At 48.3% G+C, this 15,326-nt stretch overlaps 1 protein-coding gene across 4 annotated transcripts in view; it reads left to right on the top strand.

The window, feature by feature from the left end:
* Nucleotides 1-10,109, top strand: part of HNF4A (hepatocyte nuclear factor 4 alpha) — a 77,021-nt gene extending 66,912 nt beyond the window's left edge. For 2 of the 4 annotated variants that reach the window (XM_025399233.1, XM_025399230.1), the window contains exons 7-10: nucleotides 72-227; nucleotides 3,886-4,122; nucleotides 8,482-8,604; nucleotides 9,672-10,109. In XM_025399233.1, the coding sequence (XP_025255018.1) occupies nucleotides 72-227; nucleotides 3,886-4,122; nucleotides 8,482-8,604; nucleotides 9,672-9,814 (659 nt within the window). In that variant the 3' untranslated portion in view covers nucleotides 9,815-10,109. Of the gene's footprint in view, nucleotides 1-71; nucleotides 228-3,885; nucleotides 4,123-8,481; nucleotides 8,635-9,671 lie in introns of all 4 variants that reach the window. The other 2 variants (XM_025399232.1, XM_025399229.1) reach the window with 1 other exon arrangement.
* The last annotated feature ends 5,217 nt before the right edge of the window (nucleotides 10,110-15,326 follow it).

Genomic DNA, 15,326 nt, shown 5'->3' with positions numbered 1-15,326 from the left:
AAAGCCAAAACTAGAGGAGAGGGGTCAACCCAAGGTGACTTCCCATCCTCCCTCCCTCCCAACCCTTCCAGGCAATGACTACATTGTCCCTCGGCACTGCCCGGAGCTGGCGGAGATGAGCCGGGTGTCCATGCGCATCCTTGACGAGCTGGTGCTGCCCTTCCAGGAGCTGCAGATCGATGACAATGAGTATGCCTACCTCAAAGCCATCATCTTCTTTGACCCAGGTACAGTGCACACCTCCTAAGCCATCCCTGACTCTCTCTCCAGAACACTCTGCCAGACTTCTCTTATTGGGTTATGTACAGAGTTCACAACCTCATCTCATGTTAACGACAGCTAGGAGAGGCCGTTTTCATTTAACAGATGAGGCAAGTCAAGATTTGAAGGGAGGATATGGCCAGGTGCGGTGGCTCACACCTGTAATCCCAGCACTTTGGGAGGCCGAGGCAGGTGGATCACATGAGGTCAGGGGTTCAAGATGAGCCTGGTTAACATGGCAAAACCCCATCTCTACTAAAAATACAAAAATTAGCCGGGTGTGGTGGTGCATGCCTGTAATCCCAGCTACTTGGGAGACTGAGGCAGGAGAATCACTTGAACTTGGGAGGCGGAGGTTGCAGTGAGCCAAGATCGCGCCACTGCATTGCAGCCTGGGCGACAAAGTGAGACACCATCTCAAAGAAACACAAAGGGAGGATATGACTCGACAGGGCACCCTGACTCCAAAGGCCTGGGCTTTCCCTTCTTTTACTTCTTCCCTCCATTCTTCTTACTCCTTACTTCCCATCTTCCTCTTTTCTTTCATATTTGCTGCTTTTCCTCAAAAAATTTTTATCATAATAATATCTAGAACCTGATGTGGTGGCTCACACTTGTAATCCCAGCACTTTGGGAGGCTGAGGCAGGAGGATCACTTCAGGCCAGGAGTTCGAGACCAGCCTGGCCAACATAATAAGACCTCGTCTCTATAGAAACTAAAAAAAAATTAGCCAGGGATGGTAGTGAGCACCTGCAGTCCCAGCTACTCGGGAGGCCAAGGTGGGAGGATCTCTTGAGCCCAGGAGGTCGAGGCTGCTGTGAGCTATGATTGCACCACTGCACTCCAGTCTGGGTGACAAAGCAAGACCTCATCTAAAAAATAAATAAATAAGTAAATAAATAAATCTACACATACTTAAAATGCAAATACTTCTCCCCATCCTACTTTTCCAGCTCTAAGTCTACTCCCCAAGAGAAACATGTCTGATTCTTTTAATTGTTTCTTCTGGCAGTTTCCTCAACAATTCTAAATGAAAGACTAAGCCTTATATTTGTTGATGTATTCATTTTGGATCGTAACGTTCCTCCTAGGATAGTGGAGGATTTCGCTTTTCTCCATTACCATTCCCATCTTTTCTCCCTCATTTTCCCCAATATATTTTTATTGCTATTTTTGTGTCTCTGTTGCATGTTATGTGCTTTTATCTTTCTTTTCTTGTTCTATCAACTGTAGACAGTATCTCCCAACCCTTCACATTGCAGGATGAAGATAAAGCATTACTACCCTCTCCTGCGGCTCTTGGCTCTCCTCTCCCCATTCTGTCCACTGATGTTCGCACCTGTGTTTATACAGAATGCTTTGTAGTCAGTCTTTGTACAAAACCTGCTTTTGTTTCCCAGTGTCAAAGGTGCCTGAACCCCAGAGGCTTGCTTGCCTTCCCTGCTTACATGTTAGAGGGGACCTACTGTGTGCTCGGCACTGTCCTTCACACTGCAGACAGATTACCTCTAGTAATAATAGTAATGAAAAGGCCGCGTGCGGTGGCTCATGCCTGTAATCCCAGCACTTTGGGAGACTGAGGCAGGCAGATTACTCAAGGTCAGGAGTTCAAGACCAGCCTGGCCACCATGGTGAAACCCCGTCTCTACTAAAAATACAAAAATTAGCTGTGTGATTTCAAGGCAGGAGAATCACTTGAACCCGGAAGGCGGAGGTTGCAGTGGGAGCCAAGATCATGCCATTGCCCTCCAGCCTGAGCAACAAGAGCAAAACTTCATCTCAAAAAACAAAAGAAAACAAAACAAAAAAATATATATATAGTGATGAAGAGGAAGATGAGCCCCGTGTATTAAATGCTCACTAAAGAGCTGTTTTTAAACACTTCATGTGGATTATCTTACTTACCAACATGGTACCTGGGAAGTAGGAATTATTATCTCCATGTAACAGATAAGGAAACTGAGGCATGATTAACTTGCCCAAGGTCACGCAACCAGAAAATGGCAGAGCTTGGATTCGAACTTCAGACCACCTGTCAATCCCGATTTCTCTCTCTCTCAAGCCCACATTCTTACCTACCACGTGCTATCCCACCCTTCCCAGAGGGTGCGATTTCTAGTTCTAGCTCCCTCCACAGCCTGGCCCAGCCTGTATCCTCTGTAGTGCTCGGCATGAGGCTGGACGGGCAGAATTGTTCTGCAAAATGGGCAGGATCACTGATGCTGAGTCAGAGGCAGCAGCCTCCAGCAATTTGAAGGGGTGGGGAACCTAGTTCCCCTGGCATGCAGGAGGTGCTCAGTAAACATTTGTGGACTGAATGAACAAATGAACAAACATGATTCAGTGGAGAGAGCTCACTAGAAATGTGGGTGAATGTTCTTTCTGCCACTTCCTTTCTCCAGGGAAGAGGAAATAAATGCATTACCTCCACAAAGGTTGGGATTAAACATTGAATGACCGCTTAAGTCCCTTCTAGGCTAAGGATCTAGAATTTATTCACTGATTTTTTTTCATTCATTCATCCAGCCATCTAACAAAATATATATATAGTTATAAATAAATATAACGCCCAGCCCTATTCAATAAATATTGACTATGCATGGTGCTAGGTGGTGGGTTTGACATGGCAAAGGCTAGGTGCAGTGGCTCACACCTGTAATCCCAACATTTTCGGAGGCTGAGGCAGGCAGATTACTTGAGGTCAGAAGTTTGAGACCAGCCTGGCCAGCACGGTGAAACCCTGTCTCCACTAAAATACAAAAATTAGCTGGGTGTGGTATGTGCCTGTAATCCCAGCTACTCGGGAGGCTGAGGCAGGAGAATCGCTTGAATCCGGGAGGCAGAGGTTGCAATGAGCTGAGATCACACCACTGCACTCCAGCCTGGGAGTCAGAGGGAGACTCAGTCCCAAAAAATAAAATAAAATAAAGTAAGATAAAATAAAAATGGCAAATAAGACATATGCCTGCCCCTGCAGAGCTCACCTTTGGATGGCACAACAATTACATCCTGTGTGGTCAGCAGTGATAGAGAGGTCACAGAGATTTGGAAACAGGAAGGACACAGGATGCAGACATAGGAGGGTAGAAGGGAGACTTCCTGGAGGAGATGAAACCTAACCTGAGTCCCTAAGGTGATAGGAAGCAGGAACCAGGGAAGGGGAGCCTATTCTAACACAGTAGAGGCAGCAAGGGCTGAGGTCTGGATGAGGGGACCTCAACTGTGGCCCAAAACCCCAAGTTCCCATCGTGGCTCTGCCAACAACTGGCTGTGCCACCCACGACAAGCCCTATCCTTGCACTGTGTCTGGGTTTCCCCATGTGTAAGATGAGGCAGTTGCTAGGTGCTTATTGGACGCGTTCCTCAAGTCCCGCCCTCCATCTCCTATTCCCCACTCTTCTGGTTTAGTGCCTTAGGAAATGTGGCAGACATCTTTTTCTGCCTGTGTCTAGGAAATTACAATTCATGCTGGCGTACCCTGGTTGTTGAGGTCCCTGAATCCTTGTGCCCACACTGCTGAAGACTCCTTGTGTGACACAAGTCAGGGGACATCTGGGTCTTGACTCCCCAGATGCTCCAGCTGGACCCTACTGCCCTCCCTTGCCCACCTTCTTCCATTGTAGATGCCAAAGGGCTGAGCGATCCAGGGAAGATCAAGCGGCTGCGTTCCCAGGTGCAGGTGAGCTTGGAAGACTACATCAATGACCGCCAGTATGACTCGCGCGGCCGCTTTGGAGAGCTGCTGCTGCTGCTGCCTACCCTGCAGAGCATCACCTGGCAGATGATCGAGCAGATCCAGTTCATCAAGCTCTTCGGCATGGCCAAGATCGACAACCTGCTGCAGGAGATGCTGCTGGGAGGTCCGTGCCAGGCCCAGGAGGGGCGGGGTTGGAGGGGGGACTCTCCAGGAGATAGCCTCACACAGACCTGAGCTCACCCCTCAGCTCCTTGGCTTCCCCACTGTGCAGCTTTGGGCAAGTTGCTTCAGCTGTCTGTGCCTCAGTTTCCTCACCAGAAAAATGGGAACAAAGGCAATGGTCTATTTGTTTAGGCGCCGAGAGTCTAGCACATGCCAGTCACTGTTCTAAGTGCTGGCAATTCAGTGAAGAACAAGATCTTTGCCCTCCGGGAGGCTGTGTGTGTGTGAGTGTGTATGGATGCGTAGATATCTGTGTATATGCCCGTATGTGCGTGCATGTGTGTATAAAGGCTTACATTTTATGATTTTGAAATAAACAGGTAATATGATAGAGTTTAACTGAAAAGGAATCCTCTTTAGATAGGGGAGGCCAAAGGAGACCTCTCTGAAATGGTGACTCTTGTGCTAAGACCCTAATGGCTGAAAGGAAATGCAAGGCTTAAAAGACAAGAGAGCAGTGGCTCACGCCTGTAATCCCAGCACTTTGGGAGGCCAAGGAGGGCAGATCACGAGGTCAGGAGATCGAGACCATCCTGGCTAACACAGTGAAACCCTGTCTCTACTAAAAATACAAAAAATCGGCTGGGTGTGGTGGCGGGCGCCTGTGGTCCCAGCTACTCGGGAGGCTGAGGCAGGAGAATGGCGTGAACCTGGGAGGTGGAGTTTGCAGTGAGCCGAGATCGTGCCACTGCACTCCAGGCTGGGCAACACAGCGAGACTCCATCAAAAAAAAAAAAAAAAAGACAAGAGAGGAATATTCCAAGAAGAAGGAACTACTTCAAGGGCCCCGGAGAGGACAGAGTTATGTGTTTGAGAAAGAAGGGCAAGGTTGTGAGATGGAGGAGATGGAGGAGGTGAAGATGGAGATTGGGCAGAAACCAAATCATAAACATATGGCTTTGTAAACCTTGTCAGAAATTTGGATTTTATTCTCATTGCAACTATTGTAAGGAGAGTGAAAACCAGACTAATTATTTTTATTCTTTGAGACAAAATTTCCCTCTATCATCCAGGCTGGAGTGCAGTGGCAGGATCTCGGCTCACTGCAACCTCTACCTCCCAAGTTCAAGCAATTCTCCTGTGCAGCCTCCCAAGTAGCTGGGATTACAGGCACCCGCCACCACGCCCGGCTCACTTTTTTATATTTTTAGCAGAGATGGCGTTTCACCCTATCGGCCAAGATGGTCTCAAACTCCTGACCTCAAGTGATTACCCACCTCGGTCTCCCAAAGTGCTAGAATGACAGGTGTGAGCCACCATGCCCAGCCCAGACTAATGCTTTAAACAAACCACTCTGACTGTTGGGTACAAAGTAAATTGCAGAGATTCCTGAGAATGTCACTGTCTCCAATCATGTGACAGATGATGAAGGCTTGGACCATGGAAATGGAGCAGTGAAGATAAACCAGATCATCTATTTGGAGGAAGAGCCCACACCCACAGGATTTGCTGACTGATTAGATGTAGGGAGTGACAGGAAGAGGAAGAGTCAAGGACAGAGTCTAAATTTTTGCTTTGAATAGCAGAAATGATGATGGAGTAGTTTACCGAGATGAGGAGGACAGAATAAACAACTTGATGCTGCGGTCTGGGGGTGGTCGTGAGGGGTGACCTCCGAGATCCATTGTGGACTCTCTTTTTTTCCTTTTTCCTTTTTTTTTTTTTTTTTTTTTTTGAGACGAGATCTCTCTCTGTCACCCAGGCTGGAGTGCAGTGGTGCAGTCATAGCTCACTGCAGCCTCAACCTTCCAGGCTCAAGAGATCCTCCAGTCTTCCCAATAGCTGGGACTACAGGTGTGTGCCACCACACCCGGCTAATTTTTCATTTTTATTTTTTATAGAGACGACGTCTCACTATGTTGCCCAGGCTGGTCTTGAACTCCTGGTCTTAAGCAATCCTTCCGACTTGGCCTCTCAAAGTGCTGGGATTACAGGTGTGAGCCACCATGCCCAGCCTCATTGTGGACTTTCATTAAGCATGAGGTGTCTATTACAAATCCAAGTTACCAAGGAGGCAGTTGAATGTATGAGTCTGCTGCTCAAGCACAAGATTAAAGGCAGCTCTATGGAATCGGGGGAAGATGGAGCCATGGAGGGAAGGGAAGAAGACTGGCCGGAGGGGTAGGAGAAAACCAGGGCAATTCCAGAATCCAAGAGAAGAGCGTGTTTGAAGGACAGAGTGTTTAATGGTATTACACTCTGCAGAAAGACAGAAAGAAGGAGGGAGGAATGGAGAGGTGAAGGGAGGCGGGGAAGAGAGAGGAAAGAGTCCATTGGATTGGCAGCTGGAGGCTCTTGGCAATTGTGTTGAAAGCAGTTTCAGAGAGCTGGGAGAGTGGAAACCAGATTGGAGAGTGCTCCAAAGAGAGTGAATGGGAAGGTGGAGATAGAGTAGATAACCCTTTGAAATGGTTTGACTGTGAAGGGGAGTATGAAGGAGTTAGGATGACTGCAAGGGAGTGATTAGAATGATATGTCATGGAGTCTGGGCTGCACTCAAAGAGAAATAAAGATGGAGGCTGGGCTCGGTGGCTCACACCTGTAATCCTAGCACTTTGGGAGGCCGAGGCGGGTGGATCACTTGAGGCTAGGAGCTCAAGACCAACCTGGCCAACACAGCAAAGCACCATCTCTACTAAAAATACAAAAAAAATTAGCCAGACGTGGTGACATGCGCCTGTAATCCCAGCTACTCGGGAGACTGAGGCAGGACAATCGCTTGAACCCGGGAGACGGAGGTTGCAGTGAGCTGAGATCGTGACATTGCACCCCAGCGTGTGTGACAGAGCAAGACTCTGTCTCAACAACAACAACAAAAGGATGGGGTGATAGTGAAAAGAGAGTGTCGGTGAATTGACAGCCTCAGTAGGCTGAAGAAGTTTTGCGGTGATGGTACTAGATTAAGGGAGCTGGAAGGACACAAGGTGAAGTCAAAGTAGGGATGTTGAATTCGAGATTTTGGAGGTGCTTCAGTGAGGGCGAGGTTTCTCAACACTGGTACTATTGATACTTGGAACTGGACGATTCTTTGTTGTGCGGGGCTGTCCTCTGCGTTGTTTGGCTGCATCTCTGTCCTGTACCCATAAGGTGTCAGTAGCACTTCTCCAGTGGTGACAACCAAAAATGTCTTCGGATATAGTCAAACGTCTCCTGATGGGCCAAAATCATCCCCAGTTGGGAACCACTGTTGTGTGATAGCTCATTTCATTCTCACTTTGACCCTGTGAACATGGGGTTATTATGAATCAGTTGTCACTGAGATCAGGATCAGGAGCCTGTGGTCTGTTGCCAAATAGTTAAGAGCTCTGGGCTTAGTTGTCTCATCTGTAGAATGGGCTAATAATAGTATCCGTTCTATAGGATTGTTGTAAGGTTTCAATTATGTAAAACATGAAAAGTGCTATACAACAGTACCTGGCACATGATAATTGTTAATTATCAACAGTCGTTATTTATCACTGAGATTGATGTGCTGTAGAGATCTCTTGCAAGCATTGAAATTCCATCATTGTCATATTACTCACCATAGGCTATTATTAAACCATACCCCATGTGGTATTTTTACTCCCTGACACATGTTTAAAGCGGTTACTGTGTTCCAGACAATCTGCTAGGCTCTCAAAGAAAGAAGAAAAATACATCTGAAATTGTAATGCTCATAGACAGAAGAAGTAGTTGTTCCTAAAAGTTGTGTTACAGATAAATTACTATGAGAAATCTAAGGAATGAGAACGAGGAAAATCAGGAGAGGCTTCTAAAGAGAGGAAATATATGAGCTGGGATTTGGGCTTATGGACGTGGAGTGGGTTGGGGGTGGAAAAAACATCTCTGACGGAAGCAACAACGTGAGCAGAAGCATAGAGATAGGAAAACACAGGGGACACATAGATGCTATAAGTAGGTCAGTTGGCTGCAGCAGAGATGTGGGGGATGAGGCTGGAAGGTGAGGCGGGACCAAATGGTTGAAGGACTTGCACGCCAAGGAGCCTTGAGAGCCATTGATTACATCCAATACGCTACTTATTAGAACATTTACTTGATCTCAGAGCTTCCTTATAGGCACCTTGTTTCTTTCGACTCACTTTTGTTCTCTTGGTTTTTTGGGGCCTTCTTAACACCCTCATGAAGCCTATGAATGGGAATGGTACACCCTAGTTTACTAACCCAGGAATAGGTCCCCAACAGGCATTGCCAATATTGGATGCGCAGGTTGATTGGTCACACCTGAGGAAGATGGCGTCCCAAGGCCTGAGGTCTGCATCCCAGACTCTTCATCTTGATCGATCTTCTCTTCCTGCAGGGTCCTCCAGCGATGCACCCCATGCCCACCACCCCCTGCACCCTCACCTGATGCAGGAACACATGGGAACCAATGTCATCGTTGCCAACACAATGCCCACTCACCTCAGCAATGGACAGATGTGTGAGTGGCCCCGACCCAGGGGGCAGGCAGGTGGGCAACCTCTGGGGCTCTACCTTGCAAAGGGTGAGGATGGGGCTTAAGAGAGGAAGCAGGAGAAGGTGGAGTCTAGAAGGTAGAACCAGGATGCAACAATTTTCTGGGTTCCAGGGTAGGGAATAAAGGGCAAGGCTGTCCATTTGTTGAGGCTGTTTATTCAGTAAGGTGACTGACAACATTTACTGAATGAAGCCATTGTTGGGATGAGGCAATCCACTGGATGAAGTAACCTATTGGGTGAAGATGTTCTTGGGTGAGAATCCCATTAGTTGACATTGTCCATTAGGTAAAAGTGATCATTGACGTAAGGCTGCTCAATTGGGTAAGGCTATCCATTAGACAATTAGATGAGACTATCCATTGGGTCAGGATGTCTGCTGGACTAGACCATCCTCTGAAACCTCCAAAGTGTAAACTTGTCATTGGGCAAGGCTCTTCAGAGAATAAGATTATCAATGGGATGAAGTAATCCACTGAGATAAGATGATATTTTACTGACCTTGTTCTTGGAGAAAGTTGTCCATTGAACAAAGTTTGCCAATTGGGTCAAATTTGCTCTCCAAACCTGCCATGAGAGTGAGGCCAGTTTCTATTACTCATCTCCTAAATATCCAAGAAGTGGTATTTTTTGAGCCAGTTGGCCCTGGGTCTCATCAGCTGCTGGCTCCTTCTCCCAGGAAAGAATATCCCTGTCACCCATCCCATTGCCGTTGGTGACAGCCAGTCCTGGGCCTTGGTTTCAGAGAAGCAGTTCAAGTCTGCATATCAAATAAATGATGGAGGAGATGGGTGGTGGGACCTTCCAGACCTCATAAAACTTAGGCTTTATGATCTGGGACTCACAGAAGGTTGAGCCATAAAAGACCTTGGGGATTATCTGGTTTAATTAATTCTCTCATTTTATAGAGGAAGAAATTAAGTCAAGGCGGCGCGAGCTGGGGGTTGGGGGGAGAACTTTCCCAGGGCTCTTCATTTACTCCCACAAAGGCTGGAATTTTGAGCAGCCCCTATCTGTCTGTTTGTCCTTCCAGCCACCCCTGAGACCCCACAGCCCTCACCGCCAGGTGGCTCAGGGTCTGAGCCCTACAAGCTCCTGCCAGGAGCCGTCGCCACAATCGTCAAGCCCCTCTCTGCCATCCCCCAGCCGACCATCACCAAGCAGGAAGTTATCTAGCAAGCCGCTGGGGCTTGGGGGCTCCGCTGGCTCCCCCCAGCCCCCTCAGAGAACGCCTGGTGATCACGTGGTCACGGCAAAGGAAGACGTGACGCCAGGACCAGTCCCAGAGCAGGAATGGGAAGGATAAAGGGCCCGAGAACATGGCCTAAGGGCCACATCCCACTGCCACTCTTGACACTCTGCTCTGGATAACAAGACTTTGACTTGGGAAGACGCCACTGGAAAGTCCTCTACTGCCTTGGACGACTTTTCTCATGTTGAAGCCACTGCCTTCACCTTCACCTTCATCCATTCGCTCCTCCTTCTGCTGCTGCCCCCACCTCAAACGCCCGTTTCCCTCTGCTGTCGCCTTGCTCAGCCATCCCGTCTTCTCCAGCACCACCTCTCCAGAAGCCAAGGAAGCCTTGGAAATGATTCCCCCAGTCATTCTGGGAGCATGTTGTAAGCACTGACTGGGGCCAGGCAGGGTCTAGAAGGCTGTGGTGAGGGAAGACACCTTTCTCCTCCAGCCCCACCGCACCCTCCTTCTTCAGGGACTTGGGTGGGTATTTGGGGTGAGGATTTCTGCAGACCTTCAACCCGAGAAAACAAGCCCAGGTTGGCAACTGCAACAGGAACTTGGAGTGGAGAGGAAAAGCATCAGAAGGAGGCAGACCATCCACTAGGCCTTTGAGAAAGGGTAGACTTCTGGCTGGTAGAGCAGGTGAGACGGGACATTCCAAAGAACAGCCTGAGCCAAGGCCTCGTGGTAGGAAGAATCTAGCAAGAATTGAGGAAGAATGGTGTGGGAGAGGGATGATGAAGAGAGAGAAGGCCTGCTGGAGAGAGAGCATAGGGTCTGGAATACCAGGCTGAGGCCCTGATCAGCGGCAAGGGGTATGCAGGGAGCTGGGCTTCCAGAAAATAAACATAGCAGTTCTGTAGAGGATGGGAGGCTGGGAGCTGGGATGTCAGGTGGGGTGGATGATGTAATGCGGGTGAGAGTAATGAGGCTTGGGGCTGGAGAGGACAAGATGGGTAAACTCTCACATCGGAGTGACATCCAGGAGGAATGATCTCCCAGGGCCTGTCTCAAGCTCTTCCTTACCCCCAGGCACTGTCTTAAGGCATCTGATATGCATCATCTCATTTAATCCTCCCTTCCTCCCTATTAACCTAGAGATTGTTTTTGTTTTTTTATTCTCCTCCTCCCTCCCCACACTTACCCGCCCCTCCTAACCTAGAGATTGTTACAGAAGATGAAATTGCGTTCTAAGAGGTGAAGTGATTTTTTTTTTCTGAAACTCACACAACTAGGAAGTGGCTGAGTCAGGACTTGAACCCAGGTCTCCCTGGATCAGAACAGGAGCTCTTAACGAGAGTGGCTGAATAACTTCTCCAAAGGCTCCCTTTGTTCTCACTGTGATCAAGTTGGGGGGCTTCTGGCTCCCTTCTCCAGCCTCAGAAACCGGACTCGTTCTTCTGGGAACTCTGCCCACTCCCAGGACCAAGACTGGCCTGAGGCTGCACTAAAATTCACTTAGGGTTGAGTATCCTGTTTGCTGATAAATATTTAGGAGAATTCATAAATCTTGAGAGCTTTTCTCTCTTCACTCCCCAAGTCTAGGGGAGGGGTGGCAGGGGTCTGTTTCCTGGGAGTCAGGCTCATCTGGCCTGTTGGCATGGGGGTGGGACAGTGTGTGCAGTGTGGGGGCACGGGAGGGCTAAGCAGGCCCGGGTTTGAGGCCTATTCTGGAGATCGTCACTCCAGGTGTATTCTGGAAACATTGGACCCTAGGATGGAGCGTCCACCATGTCATCCATGTGGAATCTTGGTGTCTTTGGGGACATTCTGGAAAATGCCACTGACCAGTGTGAACAAAAGGGATGTGTCCTGGGGCTGGAGGTGTGATTAGGTAGGAGGGAAACTGTTGGACCGACTCCTGCCCCCCGCTCAACACTGACCCCTCTGAGTGGATGGAGGCAGTGCCCCAGTGCCCAGAAATCCCACCATTAGTGATTGTTTTTTATGAGAAAGAGGCATGGAGAAGTATTGGGGCCAGTGTCAGAGAGGAATCACCGCATCCCTACAGCAGTCCCAGCCAAACCCCCAGTCCCAGGAGAGACTGCGCCCTGCTCAAAGCTCCCTAGCCTTCCTCCACCACCTCATTCAAGTGCCCCTGAAATCCCCTCCAGACAGCTCAGCCTGGTCTGCGGTAAGGCAGGGAGGCTGGAACCATTTCCGGGCATTGTGGTCATTCCCATTCTGTTCCTCCACCTCCTTCCTCCAGCGTTGCTCAGGCCTCTGTCATGGGAGCAAGGTTGAGATAAGAATGTCCCATGGCGTGCAGAGGGCAACAGTGGCCCTTCATGGGAACAATCTTTTGGAGCAGGCGGTCAGTTCTCTGCTGGGAATCTACCCCTTTCTGGAGAAGAAACCCATTCCACTTTAATAACTTTATTGTAATGTGAGAAACACAAAACAAAGTTTACTTTTTTGACTCTAAGCTGACATATTAGAAAATCTCTCTCTCTCTCTTTTTTTTTTTTTTTTTTTGGCCACTTGAGTTGTGGTCCTAAAACATAAAATCTGATGGACTAACAGAGGGTTGCTGGGGGGACAAGCGTGGGCACAACGGTTCCCCCACCAAGACACCCCGATCTTCAGGCAGCTCTCAGCAGCTTCTAAAATCTGCATGGCTCTCCTGAGAGCCGACAGAGGAGAGGAGAGGGTCGGAAATGAACGCTCTTCTATTGTTTGTCGTTACCAAGCCAATTACATTTGCCAAATTTTTCTGTGATCTGCCCTGATTAAGATGAATTGTGAAATTTACATCGAGCAATTACCAAAGTGGGCTGGGTCCCATCAGAACGACTCACATCTTTCTGTGGGTGTGAATGTCATTAGGTCCTGCGCTGACCCCTGAGCTCCCATCACGGCCGCCTGATGGGGCAAAGAAACGAAAAACATTTCATACTCTTGTGTGTTTTAACAAAAGTTTATAAAATAAAATAAATGGCGCATATGTTTTCTAAGTCCTCGGATGAGTCTATTTTCTTTCAGGTGTCAGAAATAAGACTGAATCTTCTGGTTCTACTTGGGGGCTAAAAAAAATTTTTTTTAAGGAAGAATGAGAATAGTTTTATAGTTCTTTGTGATGTGCGGAATGTTTTTGTATCCATTATAATTTCTGAGTCTTCACATCACGAGGTAAGCAGTTAGACATGATTACTCCCGCTTTCCAGATGAGGAGACTGAGACTTGGGGAAGTCATTTCTCTTGGGTGGCAGAGGTGGACATCTAACCCTGGTCTCTTGATTCCAAGTACTTAGTATATGGAGAGAGTGAAAGTTGATCCCCCCTCTTGAAGAGGGGAGTGATGAGGGAGAGTGTAATGGAAAGATCTGGAAGAATGGCAAGAGGGTCCAAGGGTCTGTCATCCTCCACCAAGGTCCAAGACAGAGCCCTTTTCTGGGTCACCTCAATCTGCCAGCAATGGGAGATGAGTAGCTGTGGGGACATTCCATAAAAGCAAGTGGTTTTTTTGTTTTGTTTTGTTTTTTGCTTTTTTCTAGAACAAGGCTGTGCACAGTGGCTCATATCTGTAATCCCAGCACTTTGGGAGGCTGAGGCAGGAGGATCACTTGAGCCTCAGGAGTTCGAGACCAACCAGAGCAATATAAGGAGACCCCATCTCTACAAAAAAATTTAAAAATTAGCCAGGTGTGGTGGTGTGTGCCTATAGTACCAGCTACTCTGAAGGCTGAGGAGGGAGGATTGCTTCAGCCCACGAGTTCGAGGATGCAGTGAGCTATGAATGCAACACTGCACTACGGTCTGGATGAAAGAGCAAGACCCTGTTCCAAAACATAAATAATAAGTAGAAAGAATAAAAGCAAGGGATGTGCTTGAGAATCTCCAGCCAGATCTGTAGGCACTGGGGTTCTCTCCATGGCTAAACTATTATAGGAGGGCGGCCTTGTGTCTCGGCCACCACAGACCACAGCGTTCCATTCACTCGGGGTTGTGCTGGAGCTGGCTTGTGAGAACTGACTATTAGCTTCTCTTCCCAATTCCGTGTTTGCCAGTGCCACACTGATAGCTTGAGATTGGTTATTGCTGGAGTGTTTACACCACAAGGACTAGCAAACTCTACAAATCAGGGCTTTTGTTCCTGGAGAGCCCGTTGTTAACATTCACCAGCACACCACAGCATTCGGTGATGGCTGGACCGTGGGATGCCAACATATGGGGACATCCTCACTGGGGATGAGGGTAGAGCAGTGTGATCCTTTCAGCTCTTCCTTAATGGAGGGGACAAAAGTTCTGGTCTGGGAAGCACACGTCTTACCGATCAGTGTAACCTTGGGCAGGTCACTCCACCACTCCGAGCCTCATCTGTAAAGTGGGAATGAGATCTTCCTCCAGGGAAGATGTCAGGATTGAATGGAATGAGAGCACAGTAACTGTGAGAGCTCCCGTTACATGAGGAGTACAAGTGAACTCTTCATGCGCCCCTTTCTAGCGAGAGGTTAACCATTAAACTCTCCAGCCTTCAGAGCACCCATTCGCTGTCTGCCTGATCCCCAGGGCCACTCCCGCCTTCCCCTCCGCCTTCCCTCCACTAGTCAGCACCAGGAAATGTTTTCAACAGCGTTGCAACGGAGGCCTTGTTCATGCTGCTGCCATCGGGGACACGAGGGGGTGGGGACCAGCGGAGACTATTTCAGTCTAAATTGTGCTTAATAAACCCATATCAAAACCATAAACCCTGGGCTGCCATAAATTCCTCTACCCTTGGTTCCTCCACCTCATCAGCCCTTTGCCCTGGTTAATCTCAAATCTCAGCACAGGCAGCCAGAGCTTCAGGTTTGGTTTCTATTTCAGTTGCTAAACAGCATCAGCTCAGGTAGCAGACAGTCAAATTCCCATTTTATAGATGATGAAACTGAGGTTCAGAAAGGTGAAGAAACCTGTCCAAGGTCACACAGCTAGAGACCCCAGCCAAGACCTGAGCCCATGCTTCCACCATCCAGGTAGCCTGATTAAGAGATGGGAATTATTGGCTGAGCCTGGTGGCTCACACCTGTAATCCCACCACTTTGGGAGGCCAAGGTGGGCAGATCACCTGAGATTAGGAGTTCAAGACCAGCCTGGCCAACATGGTGAAACCCCATCTCTACTAAAAATACAAAAATTAGCCGGGCATGGTGGTGCACACCTGTAATCCCAGCTACTCAGGAGGCTGAGCCAGGAGAGTTGCTTGAACCCAAGAGACAGAGGTTGCAGTGAGCTGAGATCATGCCACTGCACTCCAGCCTGGGTGACAGCGAGACCCCAACTCAAAAAAAAAAAAAAAAAAAAAAAAAAGGAATTATCAATTCTCAAGCTTCTCAAGCTTCTCAGGGAGACAGATTGGAGGTTTCCTCTCATGTCCTTGTTTGGCGGCCCTACAATTAAACCTCTTTCTCTGCTACAAAACAATGGAAAAAAGAACTGGAATTTCTTTTTTTTTTTTTTTTTTTTTTG

Source organism: Theropithecus gelada, chromosome 10 (genome assembly GCF_003255815.1).
Source record: "Theropithecus gelada isolate Dixy chromosome 10, Tgel_1.0, whole genome shotgun sequence".
Classification (NCBI taxonomy): Eukaryota; Metazoa; Chordata; class Mammalia; order Primates; family Cercopithecidae; genus Theropithecus; species Theropithecus gelada.
This window is presented reverse-complemented; position numbering and strand designations above follow the sequence as displayed.